At 36.8% G+C, this 21,497-nt stretch overlaps 1 protein-coding gene across 1 annotated transcript in view; it reads left to right on the plus strand.

The window, feature by feature from the left end:
* The window catches only part of CCDC171 (coiled-coil domain containing 171), a gene marked incomplete at its 3' end in the record, with an annotated part of 361,839 nt that overhangs the window by 30,585 nt on the left and 309,757 nt on the right, over nucleotides 1–21,497 (plus strand). Inside the window, exons 4-6 of the mRNA XM_082842979.1 lie at nucleotides 4,321–4,495; nucleotides 9,325–9,515; nucleotides 11,947–12,078. Of these exons, the coding sequence (XP_082699105.1) occupies nucleotides 4,321–4,495; nucleotides 9,325–9,515; nucleotides 11,947–12,078 (498 nt within the window). The remainder of the gene's footprint in view (nucleotides 1–4,320; nucleotides 4,496–9,324; nucleotides 9,516–11,946; nucleotides 12,079–21,497) is intronic.

Below are 21,497 nucleotides of genomic sequence, written 5' to 3' on the forward strand. Positions count from 1 at the left end.
AAAAAAAGTAAAATAGCTCACTAATAATTTTTCATGTTGATTTTATGTTGAAATAAAGAATCTTGGATATATTGGGTTAAATGTTAAAATTAATTTCACATATTTATTTTTACTTTTCAAAATATTGCTACTAGAAAATTTAAAATTACACAAAATTTAAAATTTCTTGCCTTATATATCTACTGCATAGCACTGCTTTAGAAGACTGCCCATCTCTTTAATTCCCGGGTACACAAGGATCAATTAGATACCACCACAAATACCTGGAGGTCAAATGCTATGATTACTGTTGTGTTCCAGCCATCCATTATAGAAACTGTGCTCACCTTGTCTCTACTGGTTAATTGCTACCACTTGGCCTTTGCTACTCTGGAATTTCACCATTTTGATTGAGGTTGGCGAGTCCATCTCAATTATGACATATCCCACCATTATCTTTACCATCTACTATTATCTCTGGTATATAGAGGTTAGCTGCTAGAGCTTTCTAAGGGTGCTTTTGTTGGCCAGTGTATGTTAGAGCACTTTAATTGGGAAAATAATGTCCTTTGGGCTCTCAAAGAGGATGCAGTTGACGAAAGGGGAGGTTTTGGTTTGCTCGTAAAAAAAGCACTCCCATCTTCTTTTATTTTATTTTATTTTTAAAATATTTATTTATTTATTTGGCTGCGCCGGGTCTTAATTGCGGCACACAGGATCTTCATTGCCGCATGGGGGATCTTCATTGTGGCATGCAAAATCTTTTTTTTAAATTAACTAATTAATTAATTAATTTTTATTTTTGGCTGTGTTGGGTCTTCATTGCTGTGTGCGGGCTTTCGCTAGTTGTGGTGAGCGGGGGCTACTCTTTGTTGTGGTGCGTGGGCTTCTCATTGTCGCGGCTTCTCTTGCTGCGGAGCTGGGGTCTAGGCACGGAGGCTTCAGTAGCTGTGGCACGTGGGCTCAGTAGTTGTGGCTCGTGGGCTCTAGAGCGCAGGCTCAGTAGTTGTGGCTCACGGGCTTAGTTGCTCTGCGGCATATGGGATCTTCCTGGGCCAGGGCTCGAACCCATGTCCCCTGCATTGGCAGGCAGATTCTTAACCACTGCGCCACCAGGGAAACCCCCATGCGGGATCTTTAGTGGCGGCATGTGAGCTCTTTTAGTTGCAGCATGTGGGATCTAGTTCCCTGACCAGGGATTGAACCCAGGCCCCTTGCATTGGGAGCGTAGAGTCTTAGCCACCGGACCACAAGGGAAGCCACCATTCCCATCTTCTTAAGTCTGCATATTATATCAGGAAAGTACCGGCATTTTGACTTTATTAAGTGATGCAGGCTGATGTTGAATTCAATTTACAGTCACCCATTCCAAGCAAACTGTTACAGCTAGCTTATTAAATCCAAATCAAGCCTATATATGTTCTGCGGGTTCTTTCTATTACAAGATTAGCAAGATTTTGCAGTCTTTTTGCTATAGATGCTATCTTCTCCCAGAGAAGACTGCATTTCTCCCCTTGTGGCTTACTGAGGTCTGAGTCTATCGATGGCAACAAAGAGGTGAAAGTGGGTCTTGCACATCTTGTTGCAAGACAGCTATTTCAGTTGTGGTCCTCACTAAGTCTTAAAGCAAGGGAAGGTCAAGTAGCTCAGACAGGGAGAAGAGGCTGCTGTTGTTGGGAGAAGGGGTGTTCAGAGGAGATTGGAAGTTTACAGTTTTCAGGATTGTCTAATTCCAAAAGTCCTCATCCATCTCCTTCCTTTCTACCTAATGCCCAGCTGATACATACCATCTTAACATTAGAAACTTGTTGAGGCTCTTTATTCAACTTGTATTTTAATTCTGCATTCCCCATAATTAGATTTTCCATCTGGTCTTTAGCCTTGTCTGCCATGGGGCTATGAGAAATAAGAGATTCTTTAAAGTCAACGTAGAAACTCTCTGGCTTTCTGACTGTCTTGAGCTGAGATTCTAGAACCCTGGGATTACCTTTTCATTTTTGTAAATTCTCTAGCATAGTTAGATTTAGCCTTCCCATGCCATGGGTCTTGTAGTAAACAAAACTGCCATGTTGGTCAAGTGCAGTTGCTACTTCATTTCCCAAAGGCTTGAACTCAACTGGCACTTTATTTTAAACAATTGCATATGATAATGTAAATAATTGTGATCCCACTGGAGGCCATGGATCACTGCAAAAGTATCTCATTTCTACCTGCAAAAAGGTCTTCATTGTATTTAGGCTCATATAGGTTTACCACAAAATATCAGAAACCCATCTTGAGGCTATTTCTGATACCAAGAGTAATATCGTTTGGTGTCCAAGTGGAATTGATTACACAAGTACCAGAAGAGGTAAAAAGACATATAGGGGATGTTAAGGTAACCCAGAGGGTAGCAACATTAGGAAGTTGCTTTCATTCCTAAGGTTGAAAAAAGCTAGCTATCCAGAAGGATGTGCAGCCACAGGGAAGACAGATGCTGCTCAGGGTAGATCTAGAGAGGGACAAATACCCTGGCTTCTCCTTTCCTGTCCTCACATATACCACAAGTGCCTCTCATTGATCCAAACTCCCAAGAAGCCAGTGGGCAGGGAAGTCTGGCACATGTAGTTCCTAGAATATGGAGTAGAGCTGGAGAAGGATGGGGGAGGGGGTGTCTGAGGGCAAACAGGTAAATGACTGGCACAACTGGGGATGCCCAAATGTTACCAACTTTATTCCTGGGCAGGGAGGGATGGCGTGATTCTGAAATAAACGGAGTTATCTTGAAGATGTAATAAAGGTTTTATGTTTTTTTCCATTAACTTATTAAAAGATATTTGTAAATTCTTATTTTGTGAGTATAAGTGTGCTGAAGACATTTACTTTTCTAACATTTATAAAAATGGAAATTATTTTTTTTATATATGTTAAAAAGAGTGTAACTCCTGCTGCACTCTACATATTAACTGCTACTTATGGTAATTTCTGATGTTGCCCTTTAGAAATCCTTTTTGTCTTTTCTTATATGGTAATTGGACCATCTATTTCTAGCCTGATATAGTAGCTTGATGCTTTCCCGTATGATACCTTCCTAGCATTTTCTCTCATCCATCATTTCTTTCTCTCCCTCCAGCCAGAAGTAATTTTGCTTTTCTTTGAACTATCATAACTTTTTTACCTCTTTCGTAAAACTAATCCCTTATGAGTTTCTATAGCATTTCATTACTTGAGATCAGGGGCTCTATAATGTTTGTTTTTATATCTTTCACTGTACTTGACATGTAGCAAGTATTTAATATCATTTAATGAATCATTGATTAGATCATAGAATTTCAGAGTGGGAAGGGACTTTATAAATCATCTGGTTCTAACTCTCTGACCTGTCTCCTGTCACACTACTTCATGGAAGGATATTAGATAAATTAAATCTAGTTATTAACTATCTGGTTATCTAAACAGTAGATAAATTAGATATTCGTTCATTAAAATCCCTGTAAAACAGGCACTTTTATTACTTTATGCTCTATGAGTAATGTCATAATCCAGAGAAATAATATAGACAATATTTACCAAATTTTGATACTATTTGCTGCTTTTTTAAAGGCATTTTATTTTATTTTTTTTAGTTTATTTTTTTGGCCGCACTGTGTGGCATGTGGGACATTAGCTCCCTGACCAGGGTTCGAACCTGTGCCCCCTGCATTGGGAGTGCGGAGTCTTAACCACTGGACTGCCAGGGAAGTTGACCATTTGCTTCTTGATTTCAATTAGGGTTTAGGAGTAGAGGAGAGAATGAATTTTTTTTTTTTTTTTTTTTCCGGTATGTGGGCCTCTCACTGTTGTGGCCTCTCCCGTTGCGGAACACAGGGTCCGGACGCGCAGGCTCAGCGGCTATGGCCCACGGGCCCAGCCGCTCTGCGGCATGTGGGATCTTTCCGGACCGGAGCATGAACCCATGTCCCCTGCCTCGGCAGGCAGACTCTCAACCACTGCGCCACGAGGGAAGCCCAAGAATGAATTTTTAAGTTCTTACTATATGTCATGCATTTTTTTCACTTCTTAGGTATCACTTTTTCTGATTAAAACCTGTGATTTCTCTTTACTTTTAATAAGAAGTGCATATAAGAATTAAAAAAATTTTTTCTCTAGTGAATTCTCTAAAATAAGAAAATTAATGAATGTTGTTTGCTGAGTAAGGCTAGTGCTTCTTTTCCAGTCTTTTAGAAAGTATAAATGTGTAAATTCTTGTCTTATAAATATTATAGAAACAAATTTCTCTAAGAAAATTGTTTGGGTGCATGATCTCATAATCTTGGAGACATATTTTTATATTGGTTCATGATATCAGAAGTCTGTTTTTAGCTGGCAAGCTACGAGAGCCAGATTGCCAAGCTACGATCCGAGGTTGAAAAAGGAGAGGCGTTGCGACAAAGTCTGGAATATGACCTGGCTGTTGCTAGAAAGGAAGCTGGACTCGGAAGGCGGGCTGCTGAAGAAAGATTAGCTGAGGCACATAGGATCCAAGAAAAACTCTGTGGTAAAACTATTTCTATTTCTTTCCATGTTTGTAACGTCACTGTATATCATTGCTCCCTGTTGTGTATGCATTCCATATAGGATCAGAGGTAGGGTTTTGATTTCTTTGACTGGCCTTTGATGGACAGACTTTGCTGTGTGTGTACGTCTTCTGGCAATTATATGAACATTCATTTACTTTACCTTACATTATTTTTTTTGTACAAGTATAGAAAAATGGTTTGAAAATTCTGTTAATCACTTTTTAGAGCACTTGTTTCATGAATAATCAGCAGAATCATATAGAGATTTTAAAAAAATTCATAGGCCTCCTATCACATGTAATCTGAAACAGAATCTCTAGCTTGAGAAAATCTGTATGTTCAAGAAGCACTGCAGGTGATTTGTTGATTAGCTAGGTTTAGGAACCACAGAGTATAATATATATAAAGAAGTGTGCCTAGATAAGTGTATGACTTATAACCAGCACCTGGGTCATGAAATGGAAAATTACCAGAAGTCCTCCACATAGATAACTGCTATCCTGATTTTTAATAGCGATAATTACTTTTGCCTCTTTTTCGTACTTTATATGAAAGGAATCATATAGTATGTACTCTTTTGTATCTGGCTTCTTTTCTTGAACTTTGTGCTTGTGAGTTCATTCCTATTGTCATATGAACTTCATATTGATGTTTAGTATTATATAGTGTGAACATACCACACTTATATTCATCCATTTCTATTGGTAGTGGGTAGTGTCTGGTTTTTGTTTATTAAGAATAGTGTTGCCCTGAACATTCTTATACTCAGCAGGTTTTAATGAAGAGAACACTGAACGTGAATTCTGAAGATTTAGATTTAGGTCCTGATTCTGCCACTTACTGATACTTGAACCTAGGTTGTTTTAAGGATGAAATGAGAAAATAAAAGTGCTTTGTTAACTGCATGGGGCCAAGCGAATGTCCCGTTATAATATTATAAAGGTTACGATCCCTAGTCTTGGCCTGGCCATTGGTCAAAAATACTTTTGATTACCTTTGGCATTTAATTACTAAACTACTATCTGGAACTTAGGATTATAAGACTTGAAAGGCACTAGATGTACAAGTTAATGACTTTTATTTAATTATGAGGAAGTTGAAGTCCAGGGAAGATGGGAAGTTACTTGCCCAAAGTCAAATGATTTCAAGACACTTTACAGAGGAACATAGAAGAATGGCCGTTAATCACATGAAAAATGCTTACCTTCATTTGTCATCAGAGAAATGCAAACTAAAACCACAGAGACTGTCACTGCATACCCATCTGATGGCTCTCATTGAAAGGACTGTCAATACCAAATGTTAGTTAGGATGTAGAGGAACTGGAACTCTTATACTTTGTTAGTGAGAAGGTGAAATGGTACAAATACTTTGGAAAAAAACTTGGCAATTTCTTTTAAAATAAACATATATTTATCCAGTGACCCAGAAGTTTCACTCTTTGGTAGTTTCTCTGAGAAACATTTGTCCACAAAAGACTTGTATAAGAATTTCATAGCAGCTCTATTCATGGCAGCCCCAAATTGGAGAGAAACCCCAAATGTCCATTGACAGAAGAATGAAGAAACAATTTTTGTATATTCACTCAATGAAATATTACTAAGCAATAAAAATGAACCAAACTACTGATACATTCAATAACATGAGTGAATCTCAAAAACATTATGCTGAGTGAAACTTTACACAGAAGAGGACTTCCTGTATGATTCCATTATATGAAATTCTAGGACAGAAAAAACTAGTCGTTGGTGAAAAAAAAATCAAACAGCGGTTACCTCTAGGATGGGTTGGTAGTGAGGACTAACTAGGAAAAGTAGGGGGAAACTTTTCTGATTGAAGGGAATTTTCTGTATTTTGATAGGGGTTTTGGTTACATGAGTGTATGCATTTGTCAAGTCTCTTTGAATGGAGCACTTAAGATTTGTCCATTTCACTATATGTAAATTTTACCTGCAAAAAAAAATTGAATTCTATATTATTGATATGAATGCTTAATTATTCAGCAGTGAAATGTACTTTTATTTGCAACTTGTTTTGAAATGCATAAAAAAGTATGGTCTGATGGATGAAAAAAATGAGTGGATGCATGGATAGATGGATGAATGTGTGGTAAAGAAAATACATACGGCAAAATGTTAACAATCATAGAGTCTAGTCTGGGGTTTACAGGTGTTCATTTTACAATACTTTAAACTTTATATATATGATAAAATATTGAGGGTAGAATAAAAAACAACCTGATGGAGTTATGGGATATTAAAAGAGATAATCTCATAATGATTGAGAGAGGAGACAAGATAACAGAGAAAATTTTCGAAGCTGGAAAATGAATGGATGAGGGATAACTGACTTAGCAGACCTGAGACGTCAGAATCCTAAGCCAGGGGTTGGGAAAGCTGGCACACAACTTGCTAGATAATCAAAGGCTTATGAACTGGAAGCACCAGCTACCTTTGGAATTAGGAATTGGAATAGCAGAAGTAAAATAAAGAGGGTTAGATGAAATCTGTTTGCTCTAGAGGTACTTAGGTTCTTAGATCCCCTTCCCAAGAGTATGATATTCTGGGATTGCTCCCACTTCCTAGTGTAATTCGGGAGGCTTAATATCTGGAGATGATAAAATACAGGGTCTCCAGACTGGCAAAAACAGGAAGATAACATACTCAATGTTAAATATTGAGGAACTATTCCTTCCAGCTTCCTTTTTTCTATTGAGTTTCCCAAAAGCTAGCACTGAGATTTCTACACTTCACGTGGGAGCTTGGAAAACTCTTCCATGGGTCATCTGACCAAGCCAAGAGGAAAAACCTAATGATGCTGATGTTGGGGATTTCCTAATAAATGGCCTACTTTTATCAGACCACAGTTACCAAGTTTCATCCTGAAGCTCAGAATCTAGGTAGTGGTTATGTGGATGTATAAAAGGTATGTCACCCTTATAGTTACACTTAATTGGGAGCAGGCAGCCAAGAATTAGCAGATACTTGTGGAAAGACTCTAAAATGGAGAGAAAAAAATAATTTGGAAGAATCAGAGTCTGTCATACAGTGTGAAGTAAGTCAGAAAGAGAAAGACAAATACCGTATGCTAACACATATATATGGAATTTAAGAAATAAAAATGTCATGAAGAACCTAGGGATAAGATAGGAATAAAGACACAGACCTACTAGAGAATGGACTTGAGGATATGGGGAGGGGGAAGGGTAAGCTGTGACAAAGTGGGAGAGTGGCATGGACATATATACACTAAAAAACGTAAAATAGATAGCTAGTGGGAAGCAGCCACATAGCACAAGGAGATCAGCTCAGTGCTTTGTGACCACCTAGAAGGGTGGGATAGGGAGGGTGGGAGGGACAGAGACAGAAGAGGGAAGAGATATGGGAACATATGTATATGTATAACTGATTCACTTTGTTATAAAGCAGAAACTAACACACCATTGTAAAGCAATTATACTCCAATAAAGATGTAAAAAAAATGTGAAATCAGAAATGAATAATATCAGTAGAAGCATTGGAAGATGAAGATGGAAGAAGTATCCCAAAATTAGATTAAAAAAGGCAAAGGTGGAAAAATAGGAGAGAAAAGGCAAGAAACTTTGAGGGCCAATCTGAATAATAGGTAATATTGAAAGAAAGAGATAAGAGAGAAAACAGAGGGATAAATGATCAATGAAATTACTTTAAAAAAATCTCAGAGCTGAAGGATATGAGTTGCCAGATTGAAAGGGTCCACAGAATATTCACCACAGTGGAAAAAAATAGACCCATGTGAAGGCATAGCATTATGAAATTCCAGAAAAATAGAGACCAAAAAAAGATCCTAAAGCTTTCAAAGAGAAAAGAAAAGGAAAGGAAAGAAAAATAAGCCAGATGCAAAGGAACAGGAATCAAAATGGCCTCAAACTTTTTACCTGCAATACAGGATACTAAACCATACAATAATGTCTTGTAGAGAGAGTAACTGGATGGGAGGGAGACTTTTTGTACCTTTGATAATAACTTGTATTTTGAACATACAATCCATTCAAAACACAAATATAATTTAAAAATAATACTACTAACTGGCTTTTTTTTTTTTTGGTTTGTTTAACAAGTACGTTTGTACATATTTCCTCATTTTTATCTTTACAACAACTTTATTCCCACTGAGGGTTAGAGAGTCAGGGAGGTTTAATCAGGTGATGGGTGATGGAGCCAGACCTGGAAGCCTTTCATCACTTCTTTCTAGGTGCTGAGGCAAACAGCAGCCATAGTGAGTTGGGAAGTGATGGTTATTGTTGAGGTAATACTAGGATGAGAGGTGAATCGAGCCTAACTTTGGGGGAGTAAAGAGCTATAGTTCTAGGGTTCCCAACCTCAATTTTGTGACAGTATCAAGTGTAAAATATGCCACAACTAACTTGTTGCCAAGTCAAAAATCAAAATTTGTAATCTATCAAGTCTTTTTAAAAAGTAGCCCTATTATATGTCACACTTAAAAAATTTTTATTTTCTTGAATAGGAGAAAAATCATTTGAGTTGCAGCTGGTGCCTCTAAACTTGGGCGTGCCTCTAGGAATATGTCATAACCATTTCACAGCAAAATCACCTCTGTCTGGAGGGGAAGAAGAGATTGAGAAATTGTAGAGTAGATTGGTTTTGGGACAGGAACTTTTCAAGAGTTCACTGGTATGAAGTGGTTAAATGTTTTGTCTTAATATCATGCTGTAATTGAAATCAGCTCCAATGCCTAGGTTTCTGAACTCCTACGGTTTTAATTTATGGTTGTAAATGTACCTATTATTCTTTTATATTTTTAATAGCTCAGAATGCAGAACTTCAGGGAAAGGCAAGTGGGATGGAGAAAGCATTCCAGACTTCCCAGCAGAAATGGAAAGAAGAATGCAGAAGATTTGAATGTGATTTGGAGGAAAGAGACAATATAATTCAAAACTGTGATCAAAAATATGATTTACTTATGAAAGAAAAAAGCAGACTAGAGAAAACTGTACAGGTAAAATATTTTATGAAGGAATTTTTTAATATTTAATATTCATTATATGTATTATACATTATTTGAAGTTATTTTTGGAAAGGAAAATACCAGAAAGCAAGAAAATCTAATTTCTTCCCCCCCACACCAACTCCCTTCCTTTCTCCCTCTCTTCTTTCCTTTTTAGGGGTATTTTTGCAGGTCTATTTTTTATATGCTTTAGCAATATATTAATATATATATTGTTTCTTTTGTGAAAAACAGTTTGAGATCTCTGATCAAAAAAAAAACCAACTCACTTATATGGGAATACTGTAAGAAGATAAGAACCCACAACCCTTTTGGTCCAGCAACATGAAAATTTGTAATTTTAAAAATGTGGGCCCCAGATTTTGACCTGAATATGCAATAAATATAGAAAAATTTTTATGTATCTGATGTAAACTTCATTATCTGTGTAGGGTACATTCTGTATAGGCACAGTATATAAATATTTGATGACCTTTTATTGAAATTATTGTGAGCTATTTATTCTCCCATTTTTTGTTCCTTTTTAGTCTCTAAAGTAAAAGTATGGTTTAATGTTGAAGTTGCCACCCACTTAAAAGATAGATTTTGAATTGTCTGTATTTGCCACTTTTTGGAAGTACCAATTTAAATTTAAAAATACATGATAGGGCTTCCCTGGTGGTGCAGTGGTCAAGAATCTGCCTGCCAATGCAGGGGACACAGGTTCGAGCCCTGGTCCAGGAAGATCCCCCATGCTGCGGAGCAACTAAGCCCGTGTGCCACAACTACCGAGACTGTGCTCTAGAACCTGTGAGCCGCAACTACTGAAGCCCGTGCTGCGCCTAGAGCCCGTGCTCCGCAATAAGAGAAGCCACTGCAGTGAGAAGCCCACGCACCACAACTAAGAGTAGCCCCCACTCGCTGCAACTAGAGAGAGCCCGTGTGCAGCAACAAAGACCCAACTCAGCCAAAAATAAATAAATAAATAAATAAATAAAATTACATGATAAAAATGCTCTACATTTACCACTGGTGTAAATGGCTTTTCAGAATATTGGAAATAAATCTTCACTAAAAATAATTTTACAAAAGCATTTGTTAAATGTAAAAGTTTCAGCACAAAGGTTCCCTGACCTTGTCAGCATATCTCCTTTTGATTTCCTGCATGTCAAAAGTCACAGTTTTCTCTTCTCTTTATTGTAATATTCCTAGACCCTGGAACAGTGCCTGGCATATACAAGGGCTCCATTAGTATTTGAATGGGGGGAGTTTAGGTGGCACCTGGAACTACAAGTCCCTGAACTGCTTTGTATAAACTTCTCCACATGAAATGTCTAGAGCTATGGGGAAAGAGGGTAATGGTGGCAGCAATCCTTATAGTCAATCAGCCTGCATCTCAAGATCTCTTTTATAGATCTTGATGTGATCTTCATCACCTGTTTGGTAGGAGAACTTTGCTTTGATTTTATACAATTGGCTTTGAACTAATCTGCACAGAGACCTTTGGGGGTGAAGAGGAGTCACTCTTTTGCCCTAAGGGGAAAAAACCTCAAGGCTCCTCCTGTTGCCTTTCCATTAGTGAAAGTTGGGAGGGCAGTCTTTATTATGCAGAACCACGCTACAGTTTATAAGGACACAGGAGGCTTTCCCTCTGTCTCATATAAACCACAGAATCTTTCTCCTTGTGTTAATGCAGACTTAGTTTAAAACCCTATAGTTTAGAAGATTGGGTTTCTTGGGAAACCTGCATTTTATACTTATGAGATTTTGAACCAGATTAGATCTTGTAAATGTAGTACAACTCGGAAAACCCCAGAAGAAAAACCTCTTGCAAATATTGTTTATCTGTAGAACTAGAAATTAGTTAATAGTCTAAACCTAAAAAAATTTTTTTGACTTTTCAAATTTTTAACATTCTAGAGTTTCCTTATACTGATTTGTTGCACAAAACTCCTCCTTCTCCCCTTTGGTAAATACAGTGTTCTTTGTCAGATTTATATATAAATTATCAGGGATAATCCAAATAGTATTTCTATAGCTAATTAGAGCTTTCCATATTATCTCCTTTACATATAGATTACATATTTGCCAAACAATCTGCTTTGTTTTGTCTCTATCATATGATGCATTTTGTTCATTCCCCAGCAGTTAAATTTTTTGGAAAAATTGGGTTAAATATCTGTATCTATTTATATCTATCTATCTCTATATATATATGAAATGTTGCTTAAATTAAATGGGTAACCATAGCTTCTTATTCACATATACATTCTGATGACCAAAATATAATTATTCTATTAATTAATGATTTTAACATAAATTATAATGAGTTTTAACAGTCTGTATAGGTAAGGAGAGCCCTATGTATATTTAAATTGTGGATGAAGGAAGAAAGATAGCTTTTATTGATCTAATACTAAAACAAGATTTTATTCCCGTAAAGGAAACGTTGGAAAAACATCAGCAGGAGAAGAATGAGATGGAGTCTCATATCAGGGAGACAGCATTGGAGGAGTTTAGATTACAAGCAGAACAATGGGAAGCAGAAAGAAGAGAGTTACAATTTATAGTACAGGTATTTTAAAAATAATAATAAATATGTCATTTTAATGCTTATGAAATTAAAAATTACCTTAGTGTGATAATTGACTCGCTTACTCAAGGAAAAAATAATTCCTAGTCTTTGCTCTCTGGAAGGCCATGTTTCATTTGTAGTTACATGACAATATGGGCAACTGTTTCCAAAAGATACTATTAGAATTGGGTGACTTCTGCATAAATTATTTGATTTTTAAAGGACACCTATACATTTGGCATTTAGTTTTCCAGTTTAAAATATGAGACTGTTAGCAGTCTTTAACAACATAAGGAAATAGAATAATCAGATTTTGGTATTAGAGGATGCTTATAAATCATATAATATAGTGATTTTTTTGGAACTCTTTTTAAGAAGTGCAAATTCTTAATCATGTTCTTTTAACCTCTTCCCCGCAAAATCACAGAATCCCCCAGGCTTCGAGTAGTCCAATTTGAAAATCACTGATTACATCTAATCCCCATTATAGATGAGCAGATGGCAATCTGTGATTTACTCACACCATAGACTGAGTGATTAGTGTGGGAAAAGACTACAAGTCTCCAGATTTTTACTCCTGTTCACTTTGCATTCTTTCAGGAGATTATATGTAAATTATTTTGAAGGAGAGGTAGGAGAAATGAAAACTGTTCATTCACTAACCAACGAATTTAAAATTTCAAATAAATTTCCATCATTTCTTCTCTTATTTATTCTGTGGTAAGACAACATTTTTTCTATACAAAATGACAAATTGAAATATAGTCTTTATATAGATGTCAAAGAGATGCATTCTTTACAGAATGAAAAATACCCATCTAAAATAAATTTTAGAGTTGCTTTGTGTTACGAACAATTTTGTGAGATGAAGGCGGCCCAAAACCTGCAGAGAATAGAAAGCACCTTATTTCTTTAAGAGTGAAAGCTGGCAGTAAACAGTGGAAATACTGAATTTGTTGTATATGTAAGTGTTCAGAATACCAACAAAATCATATCTTTACCAAACCTTTGGTCCTTGGGCAATCCTTTTCTTCCCAGTCTCTCCCTCTGTGGAATTTGGAAAGACAGTCACTCTCTAGACCTCTTAGTATTTTTTTTATTTTATTTTATGTTATTTTATTTGTTTTTGAGATTTTATAAAGGCTTTATTTGTCATACATGCGCCAACCACTGGAAATAAATTAAGCAGAGGTAATGGTAAATATATTTTCAGATTTTCTTATGATATAAAGCTGATTATACTCTTTATTAGTAGACTTGAACTCTCTAAGGCCATGACTTCAAGTTTGTCTAACATGAATAACTTATGCTTTATTAGTAACCCCATTTATTATTTGCTTCTTTAACTTTTTATTTTATATTGGAGTATAGTTGATTAACAATGTTGTGTTAGTTTCAGGTATACAACAAAGTCTGTGAGTCTGTCACTCTTCCGTAAATAAGTTCATTTCTATCTTTTTTAAAAAAAATTCTACACATAAGCAATATCACACATGATATTTCTCTTTCTCTGTCTGACTTACTTCACTCAGTATGACAGTCTCTAGGTCCATCCATGTTGCTGCAAAGTTCTTTCCAAGTTTCATTCTTTTTAATGGCTGAGTAATATTCCATTGTATATATGTACCACATCTTCTTTATCCATTCTTTCATCGATGGACATTTATTTAGGTTGCTTCCATGTCTTGGCTATTGTAAACAGCACTGCAGTGAACACTGGGGTGCATGAATCCTTTCGGACCATGTTTTTCTCCCAGTATATGCCCAGGAGTGGGATTGTAGGATCATATGATAGCTCTGTTTTTAGCTCCTGTTATTTTTAGAGTCTGCTTGTAATTTGTATAGTTAGTTCTCTCATTCATTCAGTCACTCGTTCATTTATTCATTCCCTAAGTACTTTCTGAGTTCCTACTGTGGGTCCTGAAGATATAAAATTGATTAAGATATGATTTCTGTCCTAAAAGATATCTCAACATGGAGAGACATGTAAAGAGAGAAAATATATTGTAATATAATAACATTTTGAACAAAATGCTATGGGATCATAAAAGAGAAATGAATTAATTGCCTGGGAGATTGGGGAGATCACCACAGAGCAGAGGACATTTGAGCTGTTGTTGATAATTGTCTTCAGGGTTACCTAGAACAAACAAGTACACGTAAGTAAGTGAAAATAACCCTTTTATTATTTATTATTTTTTGGCTGTGTTGGGTCTTCATTGCTGTGCGCGGGCTTTCTTTAGTTACAGCTAGTGGGGGCTACTCTTTGTTCTGGTGTGCAGGCGTCTCATTGTGGCTTCTCTTGTTGTGGAGCACGGGCTCTAGGCACGTGGGCTTCAGTAGTTGCAGCACATGGGCTCAGTAGTTGCAGCATGTGGGCCCTAGAGTGCAGGCTCAGTAGTTGTGGCACGCGGGCTTAGTTGCTCCATGGCATGTGGGATCTTTGTGGACCAGGGATCGAACCCGTGTCCCCTTTATTGGCAGGTGGATTCTTAACCACTGCACCACCAGGGAAGTCCCAACCCCCGCCTTTTTTAAAAATACTCAGAAATTTCCAGCGCTACCAGTCAGAAGCCCGGAACTTATAAAATATGCTGCAGAGACCTGTATTTAAATGTGTGGATGATGTGATTTTGATAACAGTTTCCTGGTCAATCCTGTAAATCTCACATGAAATATACGTGGTTACAACAGACTTTGTATTATGAAGTGTTAAGATAATTTGAAATTCTGTATGAATCTTTAATTATTATGTGTGGGAAGAATAGGGGAATATACTCCTTAGTTACTACCACTTTCTGTGAAATAGATTTTATTGTACTCTGTAACCAAAATGTTCAGAACACTGTCTCTTAATTTCTTGTCCTTTTTATTTTAACAAAAGAAAACTGCTTTTCCTTTTATAAAGCAAGCTTAGAAACCTTTTATATTTTAAAAAAGTCTTTTTTAAAACAACTTGAGGGATAGATGGAAATTCTCTCTCTATTGGCTGTTGATGGGTTCAGGTTTCCATCCTATAATTAGGTGTTAGTATCACATAGTGTTCTTTTGTGTAGCTCTCTAAGGGAATTCAGTTTTTAAAATAAGTTTTAAATAAACCTACATGAAGCTCCATCTTTAAGAGACAAAGCTGGTATAATATTTCTCTCATCTGGGCTTTAGAATTCAGGCTCACTATAAAAAGCAAATCTTAATTTTATGCCATGTCTCCTTTCTTTCCCAGTAATTGAAGTGCTGAATAGAGGTGTACTTCTCTGGAATATTAATGGAGTTACCTCATTTTAAGAAAATGTTTTTCATTTTTTAAATGCCTGTCCTCTTTTGATAAACATAAAAATTCCATGTCTTTAGCATTATTTGAAATTTCAAACCAAAGCAAAGCCATGGTAATTTTAGAATGATGTGTTTATATTGATCTTGGAAAAAATATGTTATTTTTTATCTCTATTTATTTAAAATTTTTATTTAAAATGAACATTTGTTTTTATTTATTTCTTTGTTTTCTGCAATAGAAATGTGAACTTTGAGGATGCTTATTAGCCATGAGCTTTTCTATTGTAGGCAGTGTGGGACGTGCAGTGGTAAACCGTCATACTCTTTCCTTTGTCATTTTTATAGTTCATTTCAATGTATAACTCATCAGTAGGATTGAAAGCATTTAGAAGATGAATGTATGTTTTTCATATTTAATTTATTTCCAAAATTCTGTAACTAAGCCAGGGAACAAAGTGCCCTTTCCTCATTCACTGACTAAATTTGGTTTATATATCTAGTGATCAAGGGGTGAGAGATTTTGTGATGGCAAAAGAGCGTGGGAAATGTAGACTGAAAATAATACCGCAGACTGAAGAAGGAGGAGGAAGAGTGGGGGGGCGAGGGGGTAAAGGAAGGTATCAGACTAGGTGTGGGCATCAATCACTGGCTGTATGATAAGACAGCAGCTAGGGATTGGGGTACAACATGTCAGAGATTGACCTGGTAAGCACAGTTGTGATCTAGGGACAGCTTGGAGTAAGTTGCATGAAAAGGAAGTATTTCAGAGTTTTGCCTTAAATGATCTAGGGTAGCAAGGAGCTTTTCTTGGTAGCTTCCGGGGAAACTGTCTGCTGGTGCCCTTTTGTAAGCAAATGGCATAGAAAGTGAGTCTGGCACTGGTACTGCCTGTTGTTTCCAAACAGGAAGTATCTTAATATTCAGTTTATAAAATTACATAATATTGTTCTTATTGTAAAAATGCCCCGAATTTAGGGCAAGTTAAAAGCACAAAGTGAAGGAATCCCCCCCTCCCCTGCAGGCCTGCCTGCTCCAGTCCTACTCCTCATCTAAGGGTGTATAAACATATATTATTATATTTACATAAATATGCCTCAGTAATATTTGGCATCCATCTTTTGATATTCTTACACTATTCTTGTAGTGTTTGAAGCTTTTCTGTCATGTGGAAGTTCCTAATACATTTAACAAATCCCTTATTGATAGACATTTTATTTCCTTCAGAAGTTTTTGCTTTAATTTAAAATGATTCACTAACATTCTTGTCCATATCTTTGCGCTGTTGTACATGTGATTTAGCTGTGTAAATGCCTAGCAGTATAATCACTTGGTCTTCAAGTTTATGGATTTATAATTTGTGATAGGTATTACATAAAGTTAGTACTAGTTTATACTCTACAGTAGTAAACACTATTTTTGATTGTAGAACTATGCTGGCTTTGGGGATTTAGAGAGATAACCATGTACTAGACTAAGGTTGTAACTATATCTATATTGATATATTTCATAAGTTAGGAAGGGGGAGTACTTTAGCTCTGATATGTTTCTAATTACTTTAATCCTTCAGACTTGAAACCATATTTTGGAGTTCAAGAAATAGTGTTTATATGAGTAAGTATAAAGAATTATACTTTTGGGGCTATGTTTCTGGAAGGTGTGGAAAGAAAGCAAGTTTATTTTCTAAGAGCACAGTGTGGTTTACTTTGATGTTAAATGTCAGTTCAAAAACAAGTTCCATTTTAAAATATTGTAAGTTCAACACCTCCCTCTAGTGGAGAAAAGAAAAACTCACTCAGTTTCCTCTATCCTTAATGTGATTTTATTTGTTACAGACACACACACACACTTCACTGTAAGGATCCAGGTAGCTTTGGTTTGATGAGAAAATAAATTCTGTGACAAAAATTAAAAAAATTTATTTTGGAGCAGGCAAGTTAATCTTGATGTATAACTGCATGAGGTATTTTATAGTTCTTTTGGAATTTTCTTTTATGTTATAATGTACTCCAGACATGGATTGCGTTGATTAAACCATACACCTATTATAAATATTTGAACATACAAAAAATAACAGGGATTAATATATAATATATAATTAATACTCAATATAACCAACCAATACCATTAATATAGCCAACAGTTACCATCCAGATCATGTATTTGTCATATTTGCTTAAAATTCATAACGAATTTCATATCACTGAAGACTGAATCACTTCACCATCCCACCACCACCTCACCGCCAAAAGATAACCATCATTCTGAAGTTGGTGTTTAATTTTCTGTCTGTAAACATTGATGATACATCATTTTTTTTTAGTATTTTGTATATTTTAAAAATATACATACAGTATCACAGAGTATGAGTCTCTGTCCAACTTGTCTTTCTCACTTGTGTTTTTGAGACTTAGCCAAGTTAATAAACGATCTCTGGTTCATTCAATTTAACTGATCTATAGTATTTTGTCCTATGCATATGTCATAATTAGTTTATCCATTACTGGATTGATTGAGATTTAAGTTCTTTCCAAGTTTCAATTATTGCAGACAATGCTTCCATGAACATCAAATATTTTTGTTTATGTGGGATGTATTTAGCGTGTATGCAATTATTAAGAGGTAAAATATATGCTAAATTATTCTCGCAAGGGGTTGTATCAATTTCAGAGAAGAGTTTCTCTTCCCTTGCAGTCTCTTGAACACTTGGTATTTTTCAGATTTAATTTCTATTTAAATTTATTTTTGTCTGCGTCTGGTCTTAGTTGCGGCATGCGGGATCTTTCGTTGGGGCATGTGGGCTTCTCTCTAGTTGTGGCATGCGGGATTTTTCCTCTCTCTAGTTGCGCGCAGGCTCCAGAGAGCGTGGGCTCTGTAGTTTGCTGCACGTGGGCTCTCTAGTTGAGGAGCGCGGGCTCAGTAGTGGCGCTCGGGCTTAGTTGCCCTGCGGCATAGGTGGGATCTTAGTTCCCCAACCAAGGATCGAACCTGGATCCTCTGCACTGGAAGGCAGACTCTTTACCACTGGACCACCGGGGAAGTCCCCAGATTTAATTTCTTTTGCAATAGGATGCGTGTGAAATTGTCTCTCGCTCTTGCTTAAATTTCTATTTCCCTGACGTGGAGCATGTTATGTTTATTGGCCATTCATGTTTCTTCTTCTGTGAACTGCAACTTTATATTTTTTCCCCTTTTCCTTTTGGATTGTTTGTATATTCTTACTGACTTATAAGAGTTTTTAATATATTTGGTTGCTTGGTTACTTGGATCTCCATGGCAAACATCTTTTTCCTCTTTGGGGAGACATGGAGACTATCCACACTGTGTTTGATGTGCACTTTAAAATTTTAATGTAGTTGAATGTATCAGTTTTTTCCTTTATTGATAGTGATTTTTGTGTCTCGTATAATCTAAAGTCATAAAGAAAAATACATTTTTCTGTATAGAGCATGAGGGAGGGTCTAATTTTATTTTTTCCAAATGGATAACCAAATGTCCCTGTACTAGTTATTCACTTGTCTATTCTGTTACTATTTATTGATTTAAAATGTCATCTGTGTCATATATCAAGTTCCTTTATATCTAAGGTTTGGTTTCTGGTGCTCTGTTCTGTTTCACTTACATGTTGGTCTATTTCTGAACCAATACTAAATTGTTTTATTTACCATGGCTTTAGAGTAAATCAGATAGGGCAAGTTCCCTCCTTCATATTCTTAATATTTTTTGAGGGGGGTGGGGAGGAGAGTTATTCTTATCCTTTTAATATTACATATGAGTTTGAGAATTGGCTTGTTACATTCCACCAAGAAACCTTGCTGTAATTTTGATTGGAATTGAATTGGATTTATAGGTCAGTTTGGCATAAATTGACATCCTTAATTTCTTCTGTTTTCCATCCTTTTATATTTTTGTTCTATTTTTGAGGAAATTTCTTCAATTTTATATAGCAACTTTTCTGTTGAATTCTCATTTCTGCATTTGGGTTTTTTTTGTGTGTGTGTGTGTGGTACGTGGGCCTCTCACTGTTGTGGCCTCTCCCGTTGCAGAGCACAGTCTCCGGACACGCAGGCTCAGCGGCCATGGCTCACAGGCCCAGCTGCTCTGCGGCATGTGGGATCTTCCCGGACCGGGGCACGAACCCGTGTCCCCTGAATCGGCAGGTGGACTCTCAACCACTGCGCCACCAGGGAAGCCCCTGCTTCTGGGTTTTTAATTTACAAGAGCTGTTTCTTGTTTCTTGGCTATACCTTTTTATAGTAGAGTCTTCTTATTTCATGTTTGTAATACCTTATTTTAGCTCTCTGAGGATGGAAGTCATACTTGTTTTGAAGGTGGTTCCCCTCATTCTTCCCCCCTAGATTGTCTTTGTTTTTTCTGAGTGTTTGACCCCATTTATCTGAGTTTCACATGAGAAGCTTTCCTCAAATGTCTGCTGATCCTTGGCTGTATGTTCATGTTTAAAAATGAAGCACTAAAAAGCTGGGAGAAAGCTCTGTGTATGTGGAGCCTTTCCATTTAATTGGGGAACCTTAAAAATGCCAGGATCTGCAGCTCTTTTCCCTTGGACTGGTAGTTTCCCCACAAAGGAGTCTTCTAGTCTTCTTGTGCTTATAGTACCTTAAGTGTAGGAGTCAATGTTCTGGGAGCTGAAGAGAGAAAGGGAGCCGTGAAGTCTCACTGCCCACTATTTCCCAATCTCCTAATTTTTAATAAGGTGTCTTACCCTGACCTTCAGTCGTGTCTGGTTTTCATGACCTCAGAACCTTTTTGGGGCAACCTCTCTTGTTAGTAAATAAACTCTTTCTCTTTTTCCAGGATGGAGAGGGGACTTTGTCAGGGAGGGAGTTGGCAGAGGAGATCTGAGGATATAACTAACTGCTGCTTACAGAGGCTTCCAACAGTGTTGTGTATTCATTGCTACCCCATGGCTTGGCTTCAGGGATGATTGCTGCTTCCAATTTCTGATCTTTTATGGATATGAATTCAGCTTGCTATTAGGCTCTTCCCTTTTTGAGTATTTAACATAGTTGAGAAAGCTGAAACCTGTCATTTATCACTTGTCCATTTACTTTCCATCTTGCAAATTTGCTTTTGACATCTCTTGTTGGCTGTCATCTTTTCTGCCACTCATTTTTATTCTATCTTCATTTAAGTGGGATTTCAGGAGCAAGCAGAGATGATTGGATAGCTTTGATCCAATCTGTTTAACTGGTGGTGCCCTCTTTCTGCTCTTTCTACATATGACCTTCTGAGACCTTAGAGTCTCACTTTTCAACTCATATTTGAGCTCTGGTTTTACTGAATGTTTTTTAGTATTAAAAGCAGCTAGGGTGCTGGGTTTCATAGCTACAGTTTTTTTTTTCTTTCCAGTTTTATTGAGACATACTTGACATAGACACTCTATAAGTTTAAGGTGTACAACATGAATGATTTGATATATATATATACTGCAAAATGATTACGAGTGTAGTTAACTTCCATTACCTCACACAGTTACAGATATTTTTTTTCTTGAGATGAGAACTTTTAAGATCTACTCTCTTAGTAACTTTCAAATATACAATATGGTAATGTTAACTATAGCCATCATGCTATACATCATATCTTAATATTTAATTTATAAAATTTTTACCGTTTTTTTTTTTTGCGGTACACGGGCCTCTCACTGCTGCGGCCTCTCCCGCCGCGGAGCAACAGGAGACGCGCAGGCTCAGCGGCCATGGCCCACGGGCGCAGCCGCCCCGCGGCACGTGGGATCCTCCCGGACCGGGGCACGAACCCGCGTCCCCTGCATCGGCAGGCGGACCCCCAACCACTGTGCCACCAGGGAAGCCTTATAAAATTTTTATAAAATAAAATTTTTATGGCATACAGTATTACAGTCTTTCCATAATACAGTATTGGAAACATCGTTAAATTAAAAAAACCACTTACCTGTGATCATGGGCTAATACTCAGTTTCTCCAATTATTAGAGAGAGATGTACGATATGGCAATGTGAATCCTCGAAGGCAAAGTTATAAAACAGAAAACTAACACATTATTAATTTTATATTAAATATCACTCACCTTATGCCTATGTCAGGATAGACTATCTGCTTCAATACAGATCTTGCACATGATGTTCAACGCGATGAATACTTAGGTGA

Source organism: Leucopleurus acutus (genome assembly GCF_964270905.1).
Source record: "Leucopleurus acutus genome assembly, chromosome: 7".
NCBI classification, from domain to species: domain Eukaryota; kingdom Metazoa; phylum Chordata; class Mammalia; order Artiodactyla; family Delphinidae; genus Leucopleurus; species Leucopleurus acutus.